At 43.1% G+C, this 26,056-nt stretch overlaps 3 protein-coding genes across 4 annotated transcripts; 1 reads left to right on the top strand and 2 right to left on the bottom strand.

The window, feature by feature from the left end:
- Positions 1-532: 532 nt before the first annotated feature.
- marchf2 (membrane-associated ring finger (C3HC4) 2) lies at positions 533-9,721 on the top strand. 2 transcript variants are annotated; one of them, XM_065956229.1, is made up of 5 exons: positions 533-904; positions 3,819-4,111; positions 4,728-4,932; positions 5,569-5,778; positions 5,860-9,721. In XM_065956229.1, the coding sequence occupies exons 2-5, from the start codon at positions 3,930-3,932 to the stop codon at positions 6,016-6,018; spliced, it is 756 nt and encodes a 251-aa protein (XP_065812301.1). In that variant the 5' UTR covers positions 533-904; positions 3,819-3,929; the 3' UTR covers positions 6,019-9,721. The 2 variants fall into 2 exon arrangements, with proteins under 2 accessions (XP_065812301.1, XP_065812302.1); XM_065956230.1 differs by having other exon boundaries at positions 538-904; positions 4,728-4,923.
- Positions 9,722-10,552: 831 nt separating this feature from the next.
- LOC109975538 (ras-related protein Rab-11B) lies at positions 10,553-23,038 on the bottom strand. Its single transcript, XM_020625896.3, has 5 exons — positions 22,878-23,038; positions 18,476-18,671; positions 17,318-17,511; positions 11,282-11,362; positions 10,553-11,186 (listed from the first exon to the last, which is right to left on the bottom strand). The coding sequence occupies exons 1-5, from the start codon at positions 22,915-22,917 to the stop codon at positions 11,044-11,046; spliced, it is 654 nt and encodes a 217-aa protein (XP_020481552.1). The 5' UTR covers positions 22,918-23,038; the 3' UTR covers positions 10,553-11,043.
- LOC136179426 (putative uncharacterized protein DDB_G0281733) lies at positions 12,513-13,521 on the bottom strand. Its single transcript, XM_065956228.1, has 2 exons — positions 12,890-13,521; positions 12,513-12,813 (listed from the first exon to the last, which is right to left on the bottom strand). Exons 1-2 carry the CDS (start codon positions 13,519-13,521, stop codon positions 12,513-12,515), a joined length of 933 nt encoding a protein of 310 aa, XP_065812300.1.
- Positions 23,039-26,056: the final 3,018 nt, after the last annotated feature.

Below are 26,056 nucleotides of genomic sequence, written 5' to 3' on the forward strand. Positions count from 1 at the left end.
CAAGGTCCCCCGGTATTCTAAGCCTATAACAGCATGACTAGGAGGTGGTCCATACCTGAGCCAGCCCCAACTATAAGATTTATCAAAAAGGAAAGTTTTAAGTCTATTCTTAAAAATACAGACTGTGTCTGCCTGCCGGATCCTGGCTGGAAGATGATTCCAGAGGAGAGGAACCCGATAACTGAAGGCTTTACCTCCCATAGTACATTTAGAGACTGTAGGTACCTCAATCATAATATAATTATCTTGTGCACACAGGGTAATTATCTTGTTCCTTGCTGTTTATTATCTAACTTGTACGCTCAAGATATTATGTTTTTAGCACTATATATTTATTTATGTTTTCACTTTTTTGGACTTCAGGTGCTCCGTACTATTACATTCTACTATAATAACTGTCATTTTGATATTAAAATATTACTTATTTCAATAAAAAAACAAAATGAAACAGAGGAACTTACATTGGTATTATTTGTTTGTTTTTAAAGCTTCATATAAATCATTAAACCTCGTGTTTTTTTTTTTACTGTTTTCTACTGTATTTGTTGTGATGATGTTGTTGTGTGGACGCCCCTCCTTCCCTTTGGCCAGCTGTTGTTATTCACACATCTTCAGGGTTTGTGTTTGTCTCCTGCTCGTCTGCTCCCAGACAGACAATCAGATGAAGGAGAGACTGCGGGGTGTGTTCTTTAAAGTCCTGGGAAACCTGTCCCGCTGCTGTGTGTGTGTGTGTGTGTGTGTGTGCTATCAGCTGCTAGCTCATTAGCTGGCTATAGGCGCTGCGCTGTCTACAATGCTGTTACATGTAACGTAGACACAGCCGACTTTGGACGGAAATATGGCGTTATTAGGACGGTAATACTTTCAGCTGTGACCGGAAAACATCTGTAAGAAGAGGACAGTGGTGAGTACCTGTTATTTACTTTCATTTTTACGGCGTACATATTGCTAGTAGCTCTCTGCAGCTAATGACAGCTAGCAAGCCACACAGCTGTATCAAGGTGTACAAGATGAAATGGCTCCTTATGTCTTAAACATGTCACAATAATACAAAATATATACACACGGCTAATTAATGACACTGCGCAGTTTATTTGTGGGGGTACAATTAATTTACTACCCACTGTTTTCAGACTACGGAAGCCGAGAACAGCATTGACTTCATTCATTTTTTAAACGCTTTTGTATCGAGATCACGCAGTAGGTTATTTTTCTGGTGTTATGCCGAGAATTGCATCCCTGCCACACACCTCACAGAGCAACACAAAGTCATAAATATGGCAAACACATTTCCTCCACTGACGCTTTTAGAGTCAAACACTGTTTGCAGCTAATATTCACACAAGCTAATGAAAATGCGTCTTCTAAGAGTCTACAAAACAATAAGTACACATACCTTTATTGAGTGTAAACTCCACAGACTTTGTCATCAAATATCTGCCCCCAGATATAAGATTTAAACCGGTTTCAAATACCTCCGCTAGGTGCTGGACATTATTTGCAGGGACGCTATTCTCGGCATAACAGTTAAGGGTCATATCTTTGTGAAATGTACCTTTAAATGTCCTGAAATCACCATTTACAGCATGGGCATGATTTCAGACCATGTCAGCTTTGTCAGGGAGGTCTGAGTTAGATCTTTATTGAAGTAGGATTATTTTAAATCAATAAATAGTACTTTTTTCATTTTTACTCCACTTTTTCTTTATATTTCGGAACAACATCCATGCGTGCTGTCATCAACCGCTCCTGAAACCTGAGAAAACCTACACAAACTCTTTGATTCCCTCTGCAATATGCATCTTAAACAAACACTAACAACATGCTTTTTACTCATTGATGGAACTTCTATTAATGGCCCAGGCTTTTAATTAGTTTTAAAGCATTATTGTGTTGAGTCAGATCCTCGTGAGATGTTTCCTAACTATCCTGAAGTCATTATTAAAATCACGGGGAGCTCCACGATTCGTTTCTAAATTAATGTGGTGACGCTTTTGTCTATGAAGAGACACTTCCTGTATTTAGGACAGAAGTCAATATGAGACAGTAAACAGGACAGGAAAGAGTCGTCGTAATTATTACACCAGAAATAATATTAAACAGTGCTCACACACGAGCATCATCCTGTCTTTCTTGGACAGATGTTGAAGTTCATTCTCTAACAGGGAGCTGCTTTTGTCTGTCTTAACGTTCAGAAACACCAGGCGAGTAAAAAGGACTTGTCCTTAAATGGGGATGAACTTTTATTTCAAGTTTTACGGTATGTTACTGTAGTGTCTAATCCAGTGATGACAGTCCACATCAGGCCCCCCAAAACTTCACATCCGGCCCCCTGAATATAAATGATCTCGGGCGATCAAACAATACAAATTTTTTTTTAAATCTGACGGCTGAAATACTTGCATCAGGTTCTTCACATTGAGCGGGACAGCCTTCAGGCTTGTGTCATATTTTAAGGCGATATTTAACGATGACTGCATGTTGCGCTCGTTTTTAATGTAGGTTTTTGCCCGATTTACCCCAACCACGTCCGGGGGGCGTGGCCTAATACGAGGCAGGTCATATCCGATTATTTGTCCAAAGAATCCTTCAGTGTGTGGCGTCACTGCTCCTGATCAAGTTTGATATTCGTGACTCCTCCTACAGAACACCTGCAGCAGCCAATGAGAGCGAGCGGACGTCGAAGCTTAATCTGTTGTATTGACTCAAGAGTTTCAGCAGCGTCTGTTTTCAACCTAAAAACAACAACAACAGCAGCTGCAGCGTTTAGCACACAGGATTACACAGGTTTGGATGTAATGATGGGGTTTAACAGGGACAGAGCCGCGTCTTCTACAAACAAACATGGCCGCTGGTCATGTCCACACTCGCCACCGTCCTGTGTCATGTGGTCATGTTTGAGTTTAAAAGCTGGCCTCATTTATTGGAAGATCAGTCAGACGTCTCTGTTCTTAGTCTTAGTTTCATCATTTAGAAAACATTCTTCATAAAGATGTCTGTGTTGTGTCAGAGTGCAGAAGATCCTCCAGCAGCAGCAGGAAGGTCCTCCTCCTATCTTCAGTGAGGAGTTATCAGAGGGGTGACAGCTGTTTATCAGTCTGCTGCAGCGTCACATGCAGTGTCAGTGACGATTGCTCGGGCTTTTTATTCTGGATCAGCAGCTTTCTGCAAACGACACCTAAATGAAGACGTGACAAAACGTCTGCTGCACTCACATGAAGGGAAACGACTGAACAGGACTGTAAATACCTTTTTGGTCTTGATGTTCAAGGCCACCCTTAAGGGGTGGGGGGCATGGGGGGTAGGCGTTAAGGTTAGGTAAAACATGGTCCATCCTAAATTTAATCATAACAAATTGATTTGAACCTAAATACTCAGAATTAACACAACAAATAAACATTTTATTTATTTATCGTTGCCTGTTTCAAATGTGTAAAGCCCCCGTTCTTAAAATGGTATGAACCTTTTCTTTTATGGACATTAAAGTTGTGGCATTAATTGTTTGGGCGGTAATGTCGTGCTGGGTGTAGCTCCTCATGGACAAAGCGGATGTTGAAAAATGAAGCCGATGCTGAAGTGCAATAAATTCCTTGAGTGTCCACTAGAGGCTGGCTCCGTTTCATAAAAACAGGGTTAATTTAACCGCAGTTTGATCGTCTGGATATCTGGATTTATGATGATGACTTCATAATTTATCTGAACAATAACTGAAGCAGAAACTTGAATGAAGAGACTTCAAAAATACGACTCCTTTAAATCACAGAAACACAGGCGCAGTACGACTCTTCACATGAATCCATCTCTGTCTCTGTTTGCAGAATCAAACCCTTCCTGACCTGCGGAGAGAGTCTGAGTCGCCTGCATCACCCTGATCCTTCTTACATCCTCACCGCACGCCCCCCCACGGCCAGTGTCTGGCCACTGTAACCATGACGACAGGGGGTTGTTGCCACCTGCCCGGCTCCCTATGTGACTGTGCGAGCAGCACGGGCCTGTGGAAGAGCGTGGAGGAGGCGGGCGGCGACGGGTGCCAGGCACTTTACGTCACCCAGGTCACAGCCATCGACGGACAGCTGCTCTCCTCCGTGCTGAAACCCGTCGGATCACAAATGTAAGAGTTCACTTTTTAGTCATTAAGTCAGGAGAGAGGGCCTTATGGAGAAAGTAAAAGTTAGAGATGGGACAGATACTGACCGTGCCGATGTGCATCACTGATCCAGAAAGATAGTCCTCAGCTCGCTCACTCTCTCTTTGAAGACGTTCACACTAAACTGTAAGAAGAGTCCACAGATTGTCTCCATGACGACGCTCAGACCAGATGGAACAGCTCCTTCCAGTGATCAACTCCTACACTTCAGATTCAAACTTTTAATTTAAAAAAACCTGACAGTTGTTGCTGCTTCCTGTTTGTATGTGAAGCACAGAGTGCAGATGTATTTTTTCATGTTCATTTTTATGCAACGCCAGGTTTAGTACACCTTACACATGAAAGCAACACCAACTACTCCATGTTATTATCTAAATACATTTCAGTATCAGTAGATAAAACAGTGGATCAGTGCATTAATGGAAGGTGGACACCTTTGGACACCTTTTTACAGGTCCTGCTGGGATATCAGTCCTCTAACTATTGATTGATTCTTCAGTAACTGAGCTGTGTTCACTTAAAGAATCATCTCGCCCCACATAACGCCATCAAACTTAAGGTAAACATTTCTCTGTCTCAGTGATGGTCCCATCTGTCGCATCTGCCATGAAGGAGGCAGCGGTGAGGTTCTCCTATCTCCCTGTGACTGCACAGGCACCCTGGGCACCGTGCACAAGAGCTGCTTGGAGAGGTGGCTGTCGTCTTCCAACACCAGCTACTGTGAGCTCTGCCACACCGAGTTCAGCATTGAGCGCCGCCCGAGGCCTCTCACAGAGGTAACAAAGGTCAATGCCCTCCGCCTTGTCTGCATGAATCTTTCTCCTTTTACTGCCGTTTGATTGTGTAGCAGCAACCTCCAGTCTTGTAAAATGAAGCAGATGCTGAAGTGTAAAATCCTGCAGTTCCTGGAGTGTCCACTAGAGGCTGGCTGCAGAAGCACAGGAAGTCACATACACACCCATTCTAAAAAGTCTGTTTTTACAGCAGAGATTAACATGTTTACAGCCTGGTTCAAAAAACCAAATAGGTGTGATTAGCTCATGTGTCGATGGACACACACTGTACGGGGGGTGAATGTTTTGATGACTCATCAGTTTTGATTTGATGGTGGGCGTGGTGTAACGGTTTGTCAGGAGGTTTAAAACCCGCCTCAGCTCCAGCTCTCAGCCTGTCGTTAGGTTGACTGAAAGTTAGACTGAAACAGCATTTCCAGCATGGAGACCACCATCGATGGGACTCCAGCGCCCCCTGCAGGAACACTCAGGCTTCGTCGTTGATATTAACAGTATGATATAAGTTTGTGAAGCACCTCATCTCTGCTGTCTGTCCGTCTGTCTCGTCTTTGTGTTCCTGATTGACTTTAAGATCTCTCCTCTCCCTCTTTTCTGATTTCCTGTCTCCTACTTCTTTTTTTCCCACAGTGGCTGCGGGACCCCGGCCCTCGTAATGAGAAGAGCACGCTGTTCTGTGACATGGTGTGCTTCCTGTTCATCACTCCTCTAGCAGCTATCTCAGGTTGGCTGTGCCTGCGGGGAGCTCAGGACCACCTTCAGCTGGGGAGCTGGCTGCAGGCTGTGGGCCTCATAGCCCTGACCATCGCCCTCTTCACCATCTACGTCCTGTGGACTCTGGTAAACATGAACACACACAGAGATGAAGACCTCTTAGAGGACTTTAACGACCTCATAACAGTCTCCTTCTTCACTTCACAGGTGTCGTTCCGCTACCACTGTCAGCTTTACTCGGAGTGGAGGAGAACAAACCAGAAAGTACGCCTGCTCATTCCTGTAGCCAAGGACTCCAACTCTTCCCAGCATTCCTTGCTCTCGACCAAACTGATGAAGAAGTCGGCCAATGAGAGTATAGTATGAGAGCGTGACAGCAGTGGGGATGCATCAGACTTGCCAGCAAGCCTTTGAAGAGACTTGTGTGGGCTTCTTTTTTTTTTTGTCTCTATTTGAAACATGTCGTCTCTGCCCCATCAGTACTGACTTCATTTTGCAATTTTTTTATTCGTCCTCCTGTGGGTGCACCCAGCACCTCTGTGTGTCACGTGGATACAATGATGACATTAGAGGGCCGTGACAGCAGGAGAACCAACGACCAAATAACTGCAAAGAGCGATGAGCTTGTTAAGTTCTTTTCTTGTCTTCTGACGACTCAGAGCATTTGTAACACCGCAGGTCACACTGACACATTCACACAATGATGGTAGAGGCTGCTGTGTAACCCATGGCAACCCATTCATGCACAGACGACAAAGCAGCGGAAGCAACTTAGGTTAAGTGGGACATGTTGCTGCAGGAGCTGGGGATCAAAGAGAGACAACCGGCTCTACCACTGAGCCGCAGCCGCCCCGCTCAGCTCTAATCATTGCTGCGTTTAGCTCGACGACTCATTGGCAGTCCTCAGATGATCGCAGTGCAGCAGGTCCGGGGTTTTCTGCCTGTTGAGCAGCGTTAAGATTCCATGATCCGGTGTGGAAAGGATTTTCCATTCCATCGTCGGGATGCCAGCACGCTGAGATAAAAACATCAAACTTTAATCTTTCCAGATGTGTTTTTGCACCTGTGTTTTACATCTGATGCAAGCGTGGACGAGCAGCGTCGATTGCATTAGATCAGCCTGAGATTGTGCAATAAAAACACTGTGGACTCTGAGGTCTGCATACGACATGCAGAGACCTCTCCCAATTTGCAGAGCGATGCATGCCAGCACTGTTGATGATGTTTGGATTTTTTTATGGTGTTTTCTTAAACTCTTTCTCTAACCAAGAATGAAGCGTTGAACGATTCCATTCCTGAAGTGGGCTCTAAATGCGTCCTCATAGAGGTTCTCGTCCAATCAGCACTTAGCAGGAAGGTCTGTGAACGACCTCTGCACTCCTCTCTGTCAAGACGTCTGTCAGAGGAACATTTCCACAGTGTACTGTCGGCCTGAACGCCTCCTCCTGATTCACCTCTTAATGTCCTTAGTTACAGCTGTTTTTGTTTCTGTTTTCAGCGGTGAATATTTCTGTACGTGTGTCATCACAGAAACATCTTGTGAGCGTTGTGTGGCTTTAATAATGGATCAATTATGCAAGAACCACCAAGGCTTAATCTGACTTGAGCTTTTGTTTGTGTCTCAAGGAAGTCGCTAGATTCTCATGTCAATGTGTTTGCTAATGTGCCCTGGTCAAGTTCAAAGGTTTAGGTCGGATTCAAACCCGGTCCGAGAATTCTCTTCTGTCCCCTCTGTTTCGGGAGAAAAGTGTCACTACTTTGGCTTAGTGTCTCCAGGTCATGATATGCTCAGTCTTAAACTGTGAACAGTTCACCTCTAAAGATGTGTAGCTGCCAAAGTCTGAATCTTTTGCACCGCCGGACTTTTTTTAATCAGACTTGTAGAATAATAAAGTGATGGCAACATGTCAGATTTCGAGCAGATTCTTTGGCTATGAGGAGCTGTCAGTCATCTTTGCACTAAATCTTCATGTGACTAAAACCTTGTGATCATTCCTCCTTCTTCTGGATTGTTAGAAAGCTTTAGTGATCGCAGCGAGGACTGTTTCAGAAGTGTTGAGCAAACCTCTTTTTGGTCATTAATGCCGCGTCCCCTCCCTGGCTGCGTTTTGTGTGCACTCACGTGACCCTCTGGTTCTCTGAGCTTCTGGTGGGTTGCCCCACATACTGACCCAGTTAATCGTCTGTTTGTGTTTTGAACTGATCTCTGAACAAAGGATTACATCCTGCAGGGCTGCGACGCTCCCTGGGCCTCAAACGAGCTTATGAGTCATCTGATCATCCTGGTGTTTACTGTTTGTGCGATCTGGATGTGACTAACTGATGTGAGTCTAAAGAGAGGAGGTTATCGCAAACATCTGGATGTGACTAACTGATGTGAGTCTAAAGAGAGGAGGTTATCGCAAACATCTGGATGTGACTAACTGATGTGAGTCTAAAGAGAGGAGGTTATCGCAAACATCTGGATGTGACTAACTGATGTGAGTCTAAAGAGAGGAGGTTATCACAAACATCTGGATGTGACTAACTGATGTGAGTCTAAAGAGAGGAGGTTATCACAAACATCTGGATGTGACTAACTGATGTGAGTCTAAAGAGAGGAGGTTATCACAAACATTGGATGTGACAATGTGTGAACAGTCAGAGCTGCTCCTCGCTCTCTTCATGTCAGAGTGCTCAGAGCGAGCTGCAGCAGATCCTCTTGTCTCCGAAGAGTTTCTCTATAAATTTTAAAAAAAAGCTGTTTCATTCAGCGTCCACACTTTACCTGCAAAAATGTGTTTTCTCTGTTTATTACACCAATAAGGTATGAGAGGATATTGACCTGCTTACAGACGTCTGCACATCAGCAGATAATGAGGCAATGTTTGTTTGTTGTGCCAAATCAATTGAATGCTGACGTCGAGGACACCTGCTGTAAATCTGGACTACAAGACGAGAAGTCTTCCAGAGAGACAACTGGTTGAAACTGTAGTCCTGCGTGATGATTTCTGTTCCAGCTGTGTTGCTGTTTTCACTTTGTGGAGTTAGCACTCCTACTAGCTGCAGTACGTTAGCTGAGCTAGCTGTGATGAGACCTGTGCTCTCCACCTCCTTTGCTCACTCATTGACTTTAAGGAGTCTTCTCAATCTAACCTCCACAAGCTTTATTTATTTACTGAACCGTTTATTGAAACCATGGTGACCTCATGACGGAGAAAAGATGGTAAAAAGTCGCTTTAGCCTCGTTTCCACTAAGCGGTACGGTACACATTTACTCTCAAAAGTCAGGAACCAAAATAACCGATCCATACCATCCTCTTTTTACCCTCTTCTGTTGGGATGCCATGGACGACCTCGGAGGTGATGTCCCATTCTTCTTCGTCCTTGAACTTTTTTGCAGAATACACTCCATGCCCACGCCACTACGTAGCTTACAAAGTCAGGGAGCGGTTGTCTGTGGAAACACCAGTAAGATCAGGGTTAACCGTACTGAACCAAACCGGACCGCTTGGTGGAAACGGGGCTTTAGTTTCCCAGCACAGCTCGAGAGGATTTCCAATCACCTCGTGTGGCGTGCAGTGTGTTCTGGTGGTGGCGACGGTGCATGTTTTATTCTGCTGGATGGAGCCAACTTTCCAGATGAAAAAATCAGTCTCTTCTACATCAGATTTTATGGTGACCACTGATTCAGAGAGGAGGTTTCTGATTGGTCGGACAAAGTCTGACATTTTTCATCCTCAAACAAGTTTCAAGGTTTCTTTATCTAAAAGGTTAATGTGAGATTCAGTGTTCCAGATGTTCATTAAATGCAAACTCGAGGTTAAGAAGAGCAGACACGGGAGAGAGAGCGTTGCATTGTGGGAGTCTGATGAAACAAACGTCAGCATCGGCCCTGATGGATCGTAGCGTCTCGACCACGAAACAAAATCGATGTTTATGATGTTTAAATATTTAGTCATCTTCTTTTGGAGAGATGTTCATATGTTTTATTTGTTATTTATGTTTTAGCGTTCACATTTTTAAAGAGCACGTTGTTTATTATGGCGTGAGATGTTTCTGAACAAATAAAACATTGTGATAAAATCTGCGTCATGTCGTCTTGTTTTCTTGTTTGGACAGACGTGTCGATGATAATCCTTATTTTTGTCCGACACTGACGGTAAAAACACGTGCTCTTACAGCGGCGAGATGTTTTGTGACCACAGCTGGATGTAAATGTTAATCCTGATGGAAAACAAAACGAGGAAGTGGAGTTCTGCTGAGCTCCACAGAATCTCGCCGTCCCGTCCACAGCGCCCGGTGAACATAAGCAGCTTAGTGTCACAACACATCCTCCTGATGTTACAGCAACACAACAACAACAAGCTCGTGTTTACAGAGCTTATATTTATTTATTCCACCTAAAGAGACACACACACCAAAACGGAACGTTCTGAGAGAGCTGGTTTATACAGGGTCACAAACCTCCTCTGGTGCTTGATTCATGTTATATTTTGACCACAGCACAGATGTTTCATTTAGACCACCAGGGGACTGTTTGAAAAGGTGGAGAAGGGGGATGATATGTCCTCTTTAAAGTCAAAGTACCATAAACAGTGTCAGTAACATAAACTTAACATAACATAAGCTAGTGTCAAATCATCCCTTTAGCGGTGAAGGTGTGGGTGGAGTTTAGGGCCTAAACTTGCAGTTCAGTGATCGAGTAGGTTGTCTCTCAACCATAAGGTTTGGGGTTTTATCTGGTTCAGTGGTTGAAACTGATAAACGTTGTTTTCCTTTTGTTGTCAGAAATGTGTGAATGTGAACCGGCAGGCCGTGCAGAGTTCTGTAACTCGAGGTGCAGATTAGTGTCTATATATCTCTAAATAAATAAAACTGTCCTAAGCTAAATTAAGAGATGGGACTGAGATCACAAAAGTGTTGTTGAGCATTTTATTGTAAATGTATTTCTACAGTTCTTGAACTGAAGTAAAACAATGACGAATGAAGCCAAATATTGTTCAATAAATACACGAGGAGGATGGCATGAGAACGTCTGTGATGTCACATCATGCTGTTTCACTCTGTTCTTTATTTACACAGCACCATCTAGTGGTCACCTTTGAAATGTACTTCACAACCTCCCTGTGCACGACAGGAGTTTCAGTTCTGCTCGTGTCAAAACGACTTCATCGGCGGCGCCTCATTCCTTCACCTTGTCTCCATGACAACGTGACGTAGAGGCTTTTGGAAGTTTGGTTTCAGGGCGTGAGAAGAGCACGAGCGAGTTCAGAAAGAGTCCAGTTAGCAGACGGGGACAGGAGGCAGAGAGGAGAGCGACAGGCCATGGACAGGGCAAACAAAAAGTGCACAGGTGATATTGGGGCGGGAGTGGACAGGTGGAGGATGATCACGCCATGGACGTCATGGTCACAGGCTCTGGCAGCACTGCAGTTTGTTCTTCTGGCCGTCAGTGGTCGGGGGGACGCTGATGTCAACAACATTGTTGCCCGGAGACTCATCATGTGCAGATCTGTCTGCGATCTGCTTCTGTGACACGATGCGGTAGATTTCTGTAAGTGGAAAGTAAAGACAGAAATAAGAAACATGTTTCACATCGACAGTGAACTCCTCCGTAGAGACGTGAACTTTAACGTTTCATCCAAACCTGTTAAAATGTTCTTGAAGGCTTCTTCTACGTTCGTCGAGTCCAGAGCCGACGTCTCGATAAACGAGAGGGTGTTCTTCTCTGATGAGAGAGAATAAACACATATCAGTTCATGTCACAGATCATAAAACAAACGGGCATGGCATGCTCTGTAACCACTCTTTCCACATAGTCTGTGCACGCACTACGACAACGCCATGTTAGTCAATATCCTGTTTCCACATTACTTCATCAACATAACGTTAAAACAGAAAGAACAACAAATCATCCTCAGAAAGACAAAGAGACATGTTGTTTACACATTTATATCTTTATTCTCCTGAGATCTTGTAGTTTTTCTGTGATCTTGTAGTTCTCCTGTGACCTTGTAGTTCTGTGATCTTGTAGTTCTCCTGTGACCTTGTAGTTCTGTGATCTTGTAGTTCTCCTGTGACCTTGTAGTTCTGTGACCTTGTAGTTCTCCTGTGATCTTGTAGTTCTCCTGAGATCTCGTAGTTCTTTGATGTCGTAGTTCTCTTGTGATCTAGTAGTTCTCTTGTGATCTTGTAGTTCTCTTGTGATCTTGTAGTTCTCCTGAGATCTCGTAGTTCTTTGATCTCGTAGTTCTCCTGAGATCTTGTAGTTCTCCTGTGACCTTGTAGTTCTTTTGTGATTTTGTAGTTCTATGATCTTGTAGTTCTCCTGTGATCTTGTAGTTCTCCTATGATCTTGTAGTTCTCCTGTGATCTTGTAGTTCTCCTATGATCTTGTAGTTCTCCTGTGATCTTGTAGTCTTCTTGTGATCTTGTAGTTCTCCTGTGACCTTGTAGTTCTGTGATCTTGTAGTTCTCCTGTGACCTTGTAGTTCTGTGATCTTGTAGTTCTGTGATCTTGTAGTTCTCCTGTGATCTTGTAGTTCTCTTGTGATCTTGTAGTTCTCCTGAGATCTCGTAGTTCTTTGATCTCGTAGTTCTCTTGTGATCTTGTAGTTCTCTTGTGATCTTGTAGTTCTCCTGTGATCTTGTAGTTCTCCTGTGATTTTGTAGTTCTATGATCTTGTAGTTCTCCTGTAATTTCGTAGTTCTCCTGTGATCTCGTAGTTCTCCTGTGATCTCGTAGTTCTCCTGTGATTTTGTAGTTCAGTGATCTTGTAGTTCTCCTGTGATCTTGAAGTTCTCACGTGATCTTGTAGTTCTCACGTGATCTTGTAGTTCTCACGTGATCTTGTAGTTCTCACGTGACCTTGTAGTTCTCACGTGACCTTGTAGTTCTCCTGTGACCTTGTAGTTCTGTGATCTTGTAGTTCTCCTGTGACCTTGTAGTTCTGTGATCTTGTAGTTCTCCTGTGACCTTGTAGTTCTGTGATCTTGTAGTTCTCCTGTGATCTTGTAGTTCTCCTGTGATCTCGTAGTTCTCCTGTGATCTCGTAGTTCTCCTGTGATCTCGTAGTTCTCCTGTGATCTCGTAGTTCTCCTGTGATCTCGTAGTTCTCCTGAGATCTTGTAGTTTTTCTGTGATCTTGTAGTTCTCCTGTGACCTTGTAGTTCTGTGATCTTGTAGTTCTCCTGTGATCTTGTAGTTCTCCTGTGATCTCGTAGTTCTCCTGAGATCTTGTAGTTTTTCTGTGACCTTGTAGTTCTGTGATCTTGTAGTTCTCCTGTGACCTTGTAGTTCTGTGATCTTGTAGTTCTCCTGTGACCTTGTAGTTCTGTGATCTTGTAGTTCTCCTGTGACCTTGTAGTTCTGTGATCTTGTAGTTCTCCTGTGATCTCGTAGTTCTCCTGAGATCTTGTAGTTCTCCTGTGATTTTGTAGTTCAGTGATCTTGTAGTTCTCCCGTGATCTTGTAGTCCTCTTGTGATCTTGTAGTTCTGTGATCTCGTAGTTCTGTGATCTCGTAGTCCTCCTGTGATCTCGTAGTTCTCCTGTGATCTCGTAGTTCTCCTGTGATCTTGTAGTTGTCCTGTGATCTTGTAGTTCTTCTGTGATCATGTAGTTCTCCTGTGATTTTGTAGTTCTCCCGTGATCTTGTAGTTCTCTATGATCTTGTAGTTCTCCTGTGACCTTGTAGTTCTCCTGTGACCTTGTAGTTCTGTGATCTTGTAGGTCTCCTGTGATTTTGTAGTTCTCCTGTGATCTTGTAGTTCTCCTGTGATCTCGTAGTTCTACTGAGATCTTGTAGTTCTCCTGTGACCTTGTAGTTCTGTGATCTTGTAGTTCTCCTGTGATCTTGTAGTTCTCCTGTGATCTCGTAGTTCTCATGAGATCTCGTAGTTTTTTGATCTCGTAGTTCTCCTGAGATCTTGTAGTTCTCCTGTGATCTTGTAGTTCTCCTGTGATCTTGTAGTTCTCCTGTGATCGTGTAGTTCTCTATGATCTTGTTGTTCTCCTGTGATCTTGTAGTTCTTCTGTGATCATGTAGTTCTCCTGTGATTTTGTAGTTCAGTGATCTTGTAGTTCTCCCGTGATCTTGTAGTTCTCCTGTGATCTCGTAGTTCTCCTGTGATCTCGTAGTTCTCATGTGATCTTGTAGTTCTCATGTGATCTTGTAGTTCTATGTGATCTTGTAGTTATCCTGTGATCTTGTAGTTCTCTTGTGATCTTGTAGTTCTCTTGTGATCTTGTAGTTCTCATGTGATCTTGTAGTTCTCCTGTGACCTTGTAGTTCTATGTGATCTTGTAGTTATCCTGTGATCTTGTAGTTCTCTTGTGATCTTGTAGTTCTCTTGTGATCTTGTAGTTCTCATGTGATCTTGTAGTTCTATGTGATCTTGTAGTTATCCTGTGATCTTGTAGTTCTCTTGTGATCTTGTAGTTCTCTTGTGATCTTGTAGTTCTCATGTGATCTTGTAGTTCTCCTGTGACCTTGTAGTTCTGTGATCTTGTCGTTCTCCTGTGACCTTGTAGTTCTGAGATCTCGTAGCTCTCCTGTGATCTTGTAGTTCTATGTGATCTTGTAGTTATCCTGTGATCTTGTAGTTCTCTTGTGATCTTGTAGTTCTCCTGAGATCTTGTAGTTCTTTGATCGCGTAGTTCTCCTGTGATCTTGTAGTTATCCTGTGATCTTGTAGTTCTTCTGTGATCTTGTAGTTCTCCTGTGATCTTGTAGTTCTCTATGATCTTGTAGTTCTCCTGTGATTTTGTAGTTCTCCTGTGATCTTGTAGTTCTGTGATCATAGAGAACTACAAAATCACCGGAGAACTACAAGTTCTCCTGTGAACTTGTAGTTCTCCTGTGAACTTGTAGTTCTCCTGTGATCTTGTAGTTCTCCTGTGACCTTGTAGTTCTGTGATCTTGTAGTTCTCCTGTGATTTTGTAGTTCTCCATGATCTCGTAGTTCTCCTGTGATCTTGTGGTTCTCCTGTGATCTTGTAGTTCTTCTGTGATCATGTAGTTCTCCTGTGATTTTGTAGTTCAGTGATCTTGTAGTTCTCCTGTGATCTTGTAGTTCTCCTGTGATCTTGTAGTTCTCCTGTGACCTTGTAGTTCTCCTGTGACCTTGTAGTTCCGTGATCTTGTAGTTCTCCTGTGATCTTGTAGTTCTCCTGTGACCTTGTAGTTCTCCTGTGACCTTGTAGTTCCGTGATCTTGTAGTTCTCCTGTGATCTTGTAGTTCTCCTGTGATTTTGTAGTTCTCTATGATCTTGTAGTTCTCCTGTGATCTTGTAGTTCTCCTGTGATTTTGTAGTTCTCTATGATCTTGTAGTTCTCCTGTGATCTTGTAGGTCTCCTGTGATCTTGTAGGTCTCCTGTGATCTTGTAGTTCTGCTGTGATCTTGTAGTTCTGTGATCTTGTAGTTCTCCTGTGATCTTGTAGTTCTCCTGTGATCTTGTAGTTCTCCTGTGATCTCGTAGTTTTTCTGTGACCTTGTAGTTCTGTGATCTTGTAGTTCTCCTGTGATCTTGTAGGTCTCCTGTGATCTTGTAGTTCTCCTGTGATCTTGTAGTTCTGCTGTGATCTTGTAGTTCTGTGATCTTGTAGTTCTCCTGTGATCGTGTAGTTCTCCTGTGATCGTGTAGTTCTCTATGATCTTGTTGTTCTCCTGTGATCTTGTAGTTCTTCTGTGATCATGTAGTTCTCCTGTGATTTTGTAGTTCAGTGATCTTGTAGTTCTCCCGTGATCTTGTAGTTCTCCTGTGATCTCGTAGTTCTCCTGTGATCTCGTAGTTCTCTTGTGATCTTGTAGTTCTCTTGTGATCTTGTAGTTCTCATGTGATCTTGTAGTTCTCCTGTGACCTTGTAGTTCTGTGATCTTGTCGTTCTCCTGTGACCTTGTAGTTCTGTGATCTTGTAGTTCTCCTGTGATCTCGTAGTTCTTTGATCTTGTAGTTCTCCTGAGATCTCGTAGCTCTCCTGTGATCTTGTAGTTCTATGTGATCTTGTAGTTATCCTGTGATCTTGTAGTTCTCTTGTGATCTTGTAGTTCTCCTGAGATCTTGTAGTTCTTTGATCGCGTAGTTCTCCTGTGATCTTGTAGTTATCCTGTGATCTTGTAGTTCTTCTGTGATCTTGTAGTTCTCCTGTGATCTTGTAGTTCTCTATGATCTTGTAGTTCTCCTGTGATTTTGTAGTTCTCCTGTGATCTTGTAGTTCTGTGATCATAGAGAACTACAAAATCACCGGAGAACTACAAGTTCTCCTGTGAACTTGTAGTTCTCCTGTGATCTTGTAGTTCTCCTGTGATCTTGTAGTTCTCCTGTGACCTTGTAGTTCTCCTGTGATTTTGTAGTTGTCCATGATCTCGTAGTTCTCCTGTGATCTTGTGGTTCTCCTGTGATCTTGTAGTTCTTCTGTGATCATGTAGTTCTCCTGTGATTTTGTAGTTCAGTGATCTTGTAGTTCTCCTGTGATCTTGTAGTTCTCCTGTGATCTTGTAGTTCTCCTGTGACCTTGTAGTTCTCCTGTGACCTTGTAGTTCCGTGATCTTGTAGTTCTCCTGTGATCTTGTAGTTCTCCTGTGACCTTGTAGTTCTCCTGTGACCTTGTAGTTCCGTGATCTTGTAGTTCTCCTGTGATCTTGTAGTTCTCCTGTGATTTTGTAGTTCTCTATGATCTTGTAGTTCTCCTGTGATCTTGTAGTTCTCCTGTGATTTTGTAGTTCTCTATGATCTTGTAGTTCTCCTGTGATCTTGTAGGTCTCCTGTGATCTTGTAGGTCTCCTGTGATCTTGTAGTTCTGCTGTGATCTTGTAGTTCTGTGATCTTGTAGTTCTCCTGTGATCTTGTAGTTCTCCTGTGATCTTGTAGTTCTCCTGTGATCTCGTAGTTTTTCTGTGACCTTGTAGTTCTGTGATCTTGTAGTTCTCCTGTGATCTTGTAGGTCTCCTGTGATCTTGTAGTTCTCCTGTGATCTTGTAGTTCTGCTGTGATCTTGTAGTTCTGTGATCTTGTAGTTCTCCTGTGATCGTGTAGTTCTTCTGTGATCTTGTAGTTCTGCTGTGATCTTGTAGTTCTCCTGTGATCGTGTAGTTCTTCTGTGATCTTGTAGTTCTCTTGTGATCTTGTAGTTCTCTTGTGATCTTGTAGTCCTCCTGTGATCTTGTAGTTCTCCTGTGATCTTGTAGTTCTCCTCCTGTGATCTTATAGTTCTGTGATCTTGTAGTCCTCCTGTGATCTTGTAGTTCTCATGTGATCTTGTAGTTCTCATGTGATCTTGTAGTTCTCATGTGATCTTGTAGTTCTCATGTGATCTTGTTGTTCTCCTGTGATCTTGTAGTCCTCTTGTGATCTTAGTTCTCATGTGATTTTGTAGTTCTATGTGATCTTGTAGTTCTATGTGATCTTGTAGTTCTCTTGTGATGTTGTAGTTCTCCTGAGATCTCGTAGTTCTTTGATCTCGTAGTTCTTCTGTGATCTTGTAGTTCTCCTGTGATCTTGTAATTCTCCTGAGATCTTATAATCCCCCAAGATCTTGTGATCCTGTGTGTACAGCTGCTCAAGTTTGCAGGTTTCCAGAAATGGACCCCATAGGATAGGTGTCGTAGGACACAGTAAAACCGTGGCGCCGACAGAACGCAGCGTGCATGGACTACGTGGAAATTGTGTGTTACACTTTACCTGCGAAAGCTCGAGCCTCATCAGTGGGCACGGCCCTGAGGTGACGAAGGTCACTCTTGTTTCCAACCAGCATGATGACGATGTTGTTGTCAGCGTGGTCCCTGAGCTCCTTCAGCCAGCGCTCCATGTTCTCATAGGTCAGGTGTTTGGCGATGTCATAAACTAGGAGAGCGCCAACTGCACCCCGGTAATACCTGGTGACGACATGAACCAGAATAGAATTACTTTATCTGTTTTATTGTATCGATCATGGTGGTGTAAACCCAAACCGCAGCGCTGGGATCTAAAACAGGGATCTGGAACGCCGCTGTTGTTCGTGGTAAGTCAGTTTCCCAGCAACATGTGCACAGAAGCCCCGAGTCCAACATGCTGTTCAGTTCATTTCGGAAAACATTTATTTGATTATTCAACATCCACAATCAGGAAAGGTACCAAAATAACCGACCTTTACAGGCCTACGTTTTGGCTCCCCTTCTGTTGGAGTGCCAAGCGAACCGCTCCGACCCTGAAAGGAGGCACGGCGATACTGCAGGCTGATGATTGGTCGAAAGAATCCTCACTTCCTGTGCTTCCTTACTTACAGGTATAATTGGCAACGATATTTATATTAAACTAATTTACTGTCGTCATGGAGACGACATTATGTAGAGATGGGACCGATCCGATCTTATATCGGTATCGGGTCTGATATCGAAGCAATTTATGGATCAGATATCGGACTGACGGCGCTGATCCACATCACTGATTAAGAAATACGGTCGGGCACTTAAAACGTCCTCACTTTGCTCAGTCTCTCTTTGAAGACGTTCTGACTGAACTGTAAGAAGAGTCCACAAATCGTCTCCATGACGACGCTCAGACGAGATGGAACAGCTCCTTCTGTATAAAATACAATTCTACACTTCAGTTAAAAACTTTTAATTTGAAAAACCTGACAGTTGTTGCTGCTTCCTGTTTGTCAGCACAATGCAACGCCATGTTTACTACAGCTTTGTGTATCCTTACAGATAACAACAACAACACTGTTAGTCATGGAGGATCTGTGATTCTCTAAACTAACAACGTGTCGCTGGCAAACCGACATGACCTGAACAGCATCGGCATGTCGGGCCCCTGAGGTGGCGTCCCTCATCTCCCCGTCACTCTAGGAATACTCACGCGGAGGTGATGGCTCTGTAGCGTTCCTGTCCCGCCGTGTCCCAGATCTGAGCCTTGATGGTCTTGCCGTCCACCTGGATGCTGCGGGTGGCGAACTCCACCCCGATGGTGCTCTTGCTCTCCAGGTTGAACTCATTTCTGGTGAAGCGGGACAGCAGGTTACTCTTCCCCACTCCAGAGTCTCCGATTAGAACGACTGCAACAAAAACAGAAATGTGAATTCAATTAATTCAGTAAGTTATCTGATAGGAACTTTATTCCCAGGGCTGCAGTACGCTCTCCACCTGTTGGCGGTACAGAGCGAACACCTGAGGATACACACAACACAAGCAGGGACCTGAACACGACGAAAACAACGACAGGAAGTGCAAACCAACGGCTTCACATTAGATGATGACAGTGAGGGATGGAGACAATCAGGGATCGAAATCAGACTGAACCTAGATTAAGGGATTTGTATAAAGCGGTTTGCGATTGGCAATGAGTTGAATTTTTAGACGGTTCTATTACTCTGTGTGTATTTGAGGTATAGCCATCTTAAAGACTCTGAAAGCTAATTCACGGTGTTTGTTTCACATTTATATGGATTTTTAACAAATTAAATGATTTGGATTAAATGATTTGAAAACAAGCAGCGGGTGTATCAAACAGATTAATATCATAATCATCAGAAGCATCAATTATTCTTAAGGTCGTAGGTGTTCATGGAGGAGTCGGGTCTCTAACTTTTTCTTAAAGATGGAAAGGACTCTGAAGATTGAATCTAGTTTGGTATTTCATCCCACCATCGGGAGGGGTGACGACAGAAGAGAAGAGTCTAACTTGAAACTTAGAGTGGTGGTTATGAAGGTCGGACAAGGTGCCTTTGATTGTCCAGATTGCAGAGGGCGGGAACGGGATGTTCTGCAGTGAAGGCCTGGATTTATGCGAGCCGATGGAGGGAGGTGAACAGCAGAGCGACATGTCGGTTTAAGACCAGATGCACCACTGCGTTCTGGATCATCTACAGGGGTTTGAGTGTGCATGCAGCGAGACCTGAGAGTCAGCAGTTGCAAGTCAATGTGTGATATCACAAGAGCTCGAACCAGGAGCTATGCAGTATGCTCTGACAGGTACGGTCTGCTCTTCCACATGACTAGCAATCAACGTTAAGTTTAGCTGGTCATCATTGTGAGTGCTATCTATTTGTGGTTGAATATAAAGGGACTGGCTGGGATAACGAGGAGCTCATAGGATGAGCTGAAGGTGACGATCTTTCCTCCAGTCAGAGATATCAGTAGGCGGGGCAAGCTCCAGGCCGAGACTGTGATGTCATCTGATAGAGACGTATTCATAACTGATGATTCATGTGCTGCATGTAGCCTCATGAATATCTTTCATGCAAACACTGACTGTCACATATTCTGTACTACACAACTTTAGTCTTAACGTGCAGGATTCTCAACAGTAAAGTTAGAACTCAGTCATGGCCACAGTCAGTATCAGTAAAAGTGCTGACTTCTTTATCTGCCCTTCTCCTTATCAGACTTTGAACAGCTGTCCGGGACTCGAGCAGGAAGGAGCTGACAAACACACTCTACGGGAAATCTGACTCATCAGTTTGTCAAGGCCTCTGTTCCTGAGTCTCTGCTTCAGAGGATCAGTCAGTGTGTCCCAACAATCCCCACTCGCCACACGTGATGAGGACAGTTAGCAGTACTCAATAAAGGGGCACGGCTCAGTGGTAGTCAGTCGTCGATCCCAAGATCCTGCAGCCACATGTCAGATGTGTGTTGAAGGAACAAGCTGCTGACTCCTAAAGTGAAGACAGAGTCAGCAGCTTGTTCCTTCAAAATAAAAGACAGACGTCTCCTAAAGTAAAGACAGAGTCAGCAGCTTGTTCCTTTAAAATAAAATACAGACTTCTCCTAAAGTAAAGACAGAGTCAGCAGCTTGTTCCTTCAAAATAAAAGACAGACTTCTCCTAAAGTAAAGACAGAGTCAGCAGCTTGTTCCTTCAAAATAAAATACAGACTTCTCCTAAAGTAAAGACAGAGTCAGCAGCTTGTCCCTTCAAAATAAAAGACAGACTTCTCCTAAAGTAAAGACAGAGTCAGCAGCTTGTCCCTTCAAAATAAAAGACAGACTTCTCCTAAAGTGAAGACAGAGTCAGCAGCTTGTTCCTTCAAAATAAAAGACAGACTTCTCCTAAAGTGAAGCTGCTCCATCGTCTCTTCTGGGCCTCCATACATGTGTGGTGGTGACTGTGTCTGCAGAGACTCTGTCCTCTGACTGGATTTTACTGTTCTGCTTTGTTCTGGTTGACTCGGCACATTTCTGGGGGCGGAGCTGGTGTTTTTCTTCCAGCCAATGAGAGCGCAGCAGGTGAGTTTAGGAGTGGATAAAAAATATAATCAGAGTGAGGAGAAACACCAAGTGGATAAAGCTCGTTCTAAAACGAGGGTGAACCTTGTGTTGTCTTTTACTCGTGAACGTGGAGTTGGTCTACTGTGTGAATGTGTATGTGTCTGTCTACTGTTGGACAGGCAGGTGACAAACACCAGAGGTTAGCTTGTGCTAGCGTGCGTTAGCTTGCAGTGTAGCTACAAGCAGTAAACGTACACACTACATCCTGCAGTGAGCCTAGGAGGAGGAGGGGCTTAGTTTGAATGTTTACAAACATTTCTACTGACTCCAAGATGCTCACACTGCTTTGTTGGTGGTGTATGAATGGATGAGTTAATACTGATGGACTCTTTACTCAGCAGCCTCTACCATCAGTGTGTGAATGTGTATGAATGGATGAGTTAATACTGATGGACTCTTTACACAGCAGCCTCTACCATCAGTGTATGAATGGATGAGTTAATACTGATGGACTCTTTACACAGCAGCCTCTACCATGTGTAGGTGTGACCTGCATTATAAAAACACTTCGAGTCGTCAGAAGACTAAATAAATAAACAAGATGAAGTCCATCCTGTGAACTCAGTTGTAAAATCTTCAGGTTTCGACCTTTGAGATAAAAACTAAGTAACTTTAACAAGGATAGTAAGTCCAGCAGCGTGGTTTCAGGGCAACAGTATAAAACCGGGATGGGCCACATTATTTTGATTCTCACTTCCAAAGGGCCAAATTGTAAGAAATTATAGGAAACACAAAAAGACAATCACAATGATTATAATTAAACTAAAAGACCTATATATATATATATAATATTTAGCCTTCATCAGAATGTATCAACATTCATATTTTCAAACTCAAACAGAAATGCTCCATTTAATGAGCTAAACAGAATTAAAGCCATTTTTAAAGACTTTTTCAATGCTATGAGTCTTTTTGTGTTTATTAACGTTTATTTCACTTCCTTCTTCCATCATATTCCAGTACTGAAAATCATTTGATTAAAATCATCACCTTCCTGTTATGTGCAAGGCTTGGCAACTAAGGCTGAAATACATGGAAGGTTTCCTCATGTTTTCTTTGTGTTTTTAATTGACTAATATTAGCAGTTAACTGGTTCACCTGCTCTTTTCATGTGTCCCTCGACTGCTATTTTATTTATTTGGGAGAAAAGTTTGTTGATTATATTTGTTGTGAAATTCTAAAAAATATATATTTATTTAACAAAGATTACTTGTTAATTAAAAAAATTAAAGATGTTTTTTTATTTTTTATGAATTGTATGAATGTTTACCAGAATCCCACTGTGACATCACAAGGAGAGCACATTTGAAACAGAGCATTTTTCTGTGTTGTAAGACTTATGTAGACCACAAACAAAGGACTGGATGGATTTATTTCACATGATGTGGGTCAGTAGACACTCAGGTTACCCACATATATGTTCAACAACACTGAAGACGTGGATTTTTCTGAATATGTCCCTTTTAAGAAGAAGAATCATCTGCAAAGGGAAAGCTGCTGTTGGTAAACTTGGAAGGTAAACTATGTTTTAACCACTGTTTCAAATAAACAGGCAGTTAAGATTTACACAGGAGAACATTATCACCTTAATAATAATGAAAGTTATAATCGTGATAATTATAGCCTGGGATAACTTCATTTAGATGATAAAGTTTGACTTCATGTTAGTGGATGAAGGTGATCCACCCCGTTAGCTTTGGGAGGCTAACTCACCAACACACCTCCTACTTTAAGATCTAAATTATTTTCTACAGAGACCCTCAGGAGTAATCTAGGGGAACGTAAAGCCGGGTGGATACCTAGAACAGAAGATACCTGCGCCCCCCCCCCCCCCCCCTTCAGTTAGCATGATTAGCCTCCGTTAGCTTAGCCGCCACCAGCTTCTGATGTTAGAGCTCTGACGTTACACAGTTAGCACACATGCTAAACGAAGGCTAGCACGTTTCCTTACTGGACAACATCGAACAAGGTTATCGATAGTTTCCGCTCCGCTCACCTTTGAACAAGAAGTCGTACTCGTCGTCTCTGTTCCCCATGTTTTGATACGATCACCTTTCAGAGTTTGTGGTGATGACAGAAAGTAGTTCCCCTGCCCTCGCCAGGTTGCTGTGCCCAGATGACAGGAGACAATGCGCACATAGCGCAGGGAGCAGGAGCGTAGACAGACCTTTTTCAGAGGGGGCGGGGGATAAACCGGGCCACCGACTTCTGCAGGAGTGTCCACAAGTGTTATGAACACACACATGAAAAGCATTAATTAACCCTTTCTATTTCCAGAATGAAGTGGCAACAATTAGATCAGGGATTCTCAGCCAGCCTCCTCACCATCACCAACTCATGAAAAATCAATTCTGATATTATATCTGAAGAGAAATTGAGCTGCTTGGACCACAGACGAGACAAAACATGGGACAGAGCAACGACACGGTTACAGCCAGCCTGTTGTAACCATAAACTGTAAATATGAATGTTTAAAGCCTGAGTGACGTCACCTGTCTGTTCCTGCAGGGGGCGCTGGAGTCCCATCGATGGCGGTCTCCATGCTGGAAATGCTGTCTCAGTCTAACTTTCAGTCAAGCTAACGACAGGCTGAGAGCTGGAGCTGAGGCAGGTTTTAAACCTCCTGACAAACTGTTACACCACGCCCACCTGTCAATCAGGTCAGCTACACGCCTCATTGTGAATAACTCTTATCCTTCGTCAAATCAAAACTGATGAGTCATCAAAACATTCACCCCCCCCCCGTACAGTGTGTGTCCATCAAGACATGAGCTAATCACACCTATTTGTTTTTTTGAACCAGGCTGTAAACATGTTAATCTCTGCTGTAAAAACAGGCTTTTTAGAATGGGTGTGTATGTGACTTCCTGTGCTTCAAGTCAAACAGCCAATCCTTGTTTAATATTTTGGGGAGGTAAATCAGATGTTTAGCTCTGCCCATAGAGAGAGAAGCTGCTGTTAGAGTTGCGTTACAGCGTCACAGCTCAGGAGAAACTACCGACAAACAATAAAATCTGTTTTCCCACTGTGGCCTCTCAAACTGCTGTTGTAATGTTTATTAACTTTAAATGTAATGTTCTGCACATTTGTGTATCATCGTCAACAAGTGAATAAGAAGATATCCTCTGATTCTATTCTTAATGTGGTATTGGCACATGCTTCTCACACATTCATGTATTTCATGTTTGTTTGTATGGGGACAAGTATGGAGCAACACTACAGCATTTATAGCCTTTAAGCTTCTTTGCAATGCTCGTCTCTTGAGGGGCTGAAACACACACACATGCCCGGACAGGATGCTGTGGACTAATGAAGGGATGTCAGAGTGAGGGGGCTGCACACAGCGAGCGCTCCTGAGCCGGTGGGGGTTTTGCTGCCTGGCTCAAGGGCACCTCTGCAGTGCTCAGGAAATGAACTGGCATCCCTCCAGTTCCAAAACAAGTCCCTACAGACTGAATTACTGCCACATCGAGTGTTAACATTAAAATATCTTACCTGTAACAGCGAGAAAGCACAATAAACTAAAACCTGACGAATGATCATTTAAATGAAATAAAGCTCAAATATGATCAACCTTCATGAATAAGTCACAAACTGCTGTTTTACAGAAGTGGGTCATATGTTTTTAGTATTTTTTTAATAAAGTTGAGTAAACTTTCCTGAACCACAAAAACATTTGTTGCAACTATTCAGCAAATTCGTAGAACTGATATTTGGGAGGGTGCACAAAATGGAAATTCCCCACTTCCCTGGGACCAGGACAAGCCAGCGCTAGGTGCAGGGTTGAATCTGACCTTGGCCCTTTGCTGCACGTCATCCGCCCACTCGCTCTCCCCCCAAAATGTCCTGTCTCAGCTACACAATCTACAGCCTCACATCTGTCCATAGACCTTTGCCCTGAATCAATTTTACTCTGCTGCTTTAGTTTACGTTTACTGTAAAGGGATCACATACAGTGTATGGATGAAACCAGAACAAAGTCCCTATTATGGCCAGCAGAGGGAGCCACCATCCCTGGTCATTAAGGTAAGCATGATGGACTAAGTCTACAGGCAGGGTTCATATCAGAAATGTAGACCCCTTTATCCTCCAACCAGCTGCTTTTCAACGTTCACATTAAATCCACCATTAAACATCCATATTCATTATCCTATATTCCTGTTTCACCTGTATACATTTTTTGAGCTTTTGAGTCAGCATCTCTTTTATTTTGAAAATACTTCTGATTCATTGAGTCCTGGTCACATTTAGAATAGAATAGAAAATAATTATTTTATTGATCCCAAACTGGGAAATTGTGGTGTTACAGCAGCAGGTTATCAAAGCAAATAAAAAATATAAGAATAGATACATAAATAAGCACTTAGAATATAAAAAATAACACTAGGAAGAGATTTATACATGAAGGATTTAACTTAACATTCCTACTGGTTTAGAAAAATACTTGCTGGAGGTAAGAGATGTAAGTTTGCAAAAACAATGATGACAGGGGTAAATGTGTAATAACGATATAGAGGGTTATCCAGAACTGTGCAAATTTGTGGCTGTGTAATCAAAGATATTTATGTTAAAGTGCAGGAGTGTAGATATCAGATTATCAGTTGAAACTATTCACTATAATGATGAGCATTGAGACAATGTCGTTAACTTAAATGTAAGGATAGTGTGTCAATTTTACAAGTAGCATGAGCAGAACAGATTACAGTATGAGAGACAGATATTATCATGAGCTGTTGTACAGAGTTATGGCCGGTAAGAAAGATTTCTTGTATCTGTCCTTGTGACAGCGGAGTTGTATCAGTCTGTTGGAGAAGCTGCTCCGCTGTTTGTCCAGTAGGGTGTGCAGAGGGTGATCAGGATTATCCATAATGGATAACAGTTTGTTAAGAGTCCTCCTCTCTGTCACCACTACAAAAGAGTCCAGCTTGCAGCCTATCACAGCAGGCCTTCTTAATGAGTTTGTCCAGTCTCTTGATGTCACCAGCTCCAATGCTGCTCCCCCAGCAGACCACAGCAGAGAACAGTGCACTGGCCACAACAGACTGAGAGTAGATCTCCAACATCTTGCTGCACACGTTGAAGGATCTCAGCTTCCTCAGAAAGTAGAGTCAGCTCATCCCCTTCTTGTACACAGCCTGATTGTTGGCCTTCCAGTTCAGTTTGTTGTCTATGTTG

This window comes from Labrus bergylta, chromosome 6, assembly GCF_963930695.1.
Source record: "Labrus bergylta chromosome 6, fLabBer1.1, whole genome shotgun sequence".
In the NCBI taxonomy this organism is placed as follows: Eukaryota; Metazoa; Chordata; class Actinopteri; order Labriformes; family Labridae; genus Labrus; species Labrus bergylta.

Coding starts and splice junctions, on each gene's coding strand:
- marchf2 (XM_065956229.1), top strand. CDS start 3,930: ATGACGACAGGGGGTTGTTGCCACCTGCCCGGCTCCCTATGTGACTGT. Junction 4,933..5,568: donor CTCTCACAGAGGTAACAAAG/GTCAATGCCCTC, acceptor TTTTTCCCACAG/TGGCTGCGGGACCCCGGCCC. Junction 5,779..5,859: donor TCTACGTCCTGTGGACTCTG/GTAAACATGAAC, acceptor TTCACTTCACAG/GTGTCGTTCCGCTACCACTG.
- LOC109975538 (XM_020625896.3), bottom strand. CDS start 22,917: ATGGGGAACAGAGACGACGAGTACGACTTCTTGTTCAAAG. Junction 11,363..17,317: donor TGAGGCTCGAGCTTTCGCAG/GTAAAGTGTAAC, acceptor CTCTCTCATCAG/AGAAGAACACCCTCTCGTTT. Junction 11,187..11,281: donor CTTCAAGAACATTTTAACAG/GTTTGGATGAAA, acceptor TTCCACTTACAG/AAATCTACCGCATCGTGTCA.
- LOC136179426 (XM_065956228.1), bottom strand. CDS start 13,521: ATGAGAACTACGAGATCACAGGAGAACTACAAGATCACAGGAGAACTA. Junction 12,814..12,889: donor CAAGATCACAGAACTACAAG/GTCACAGAAAAA, acceptor GAGAACTACAAG/ATCACAGAACTACAAGGTCA.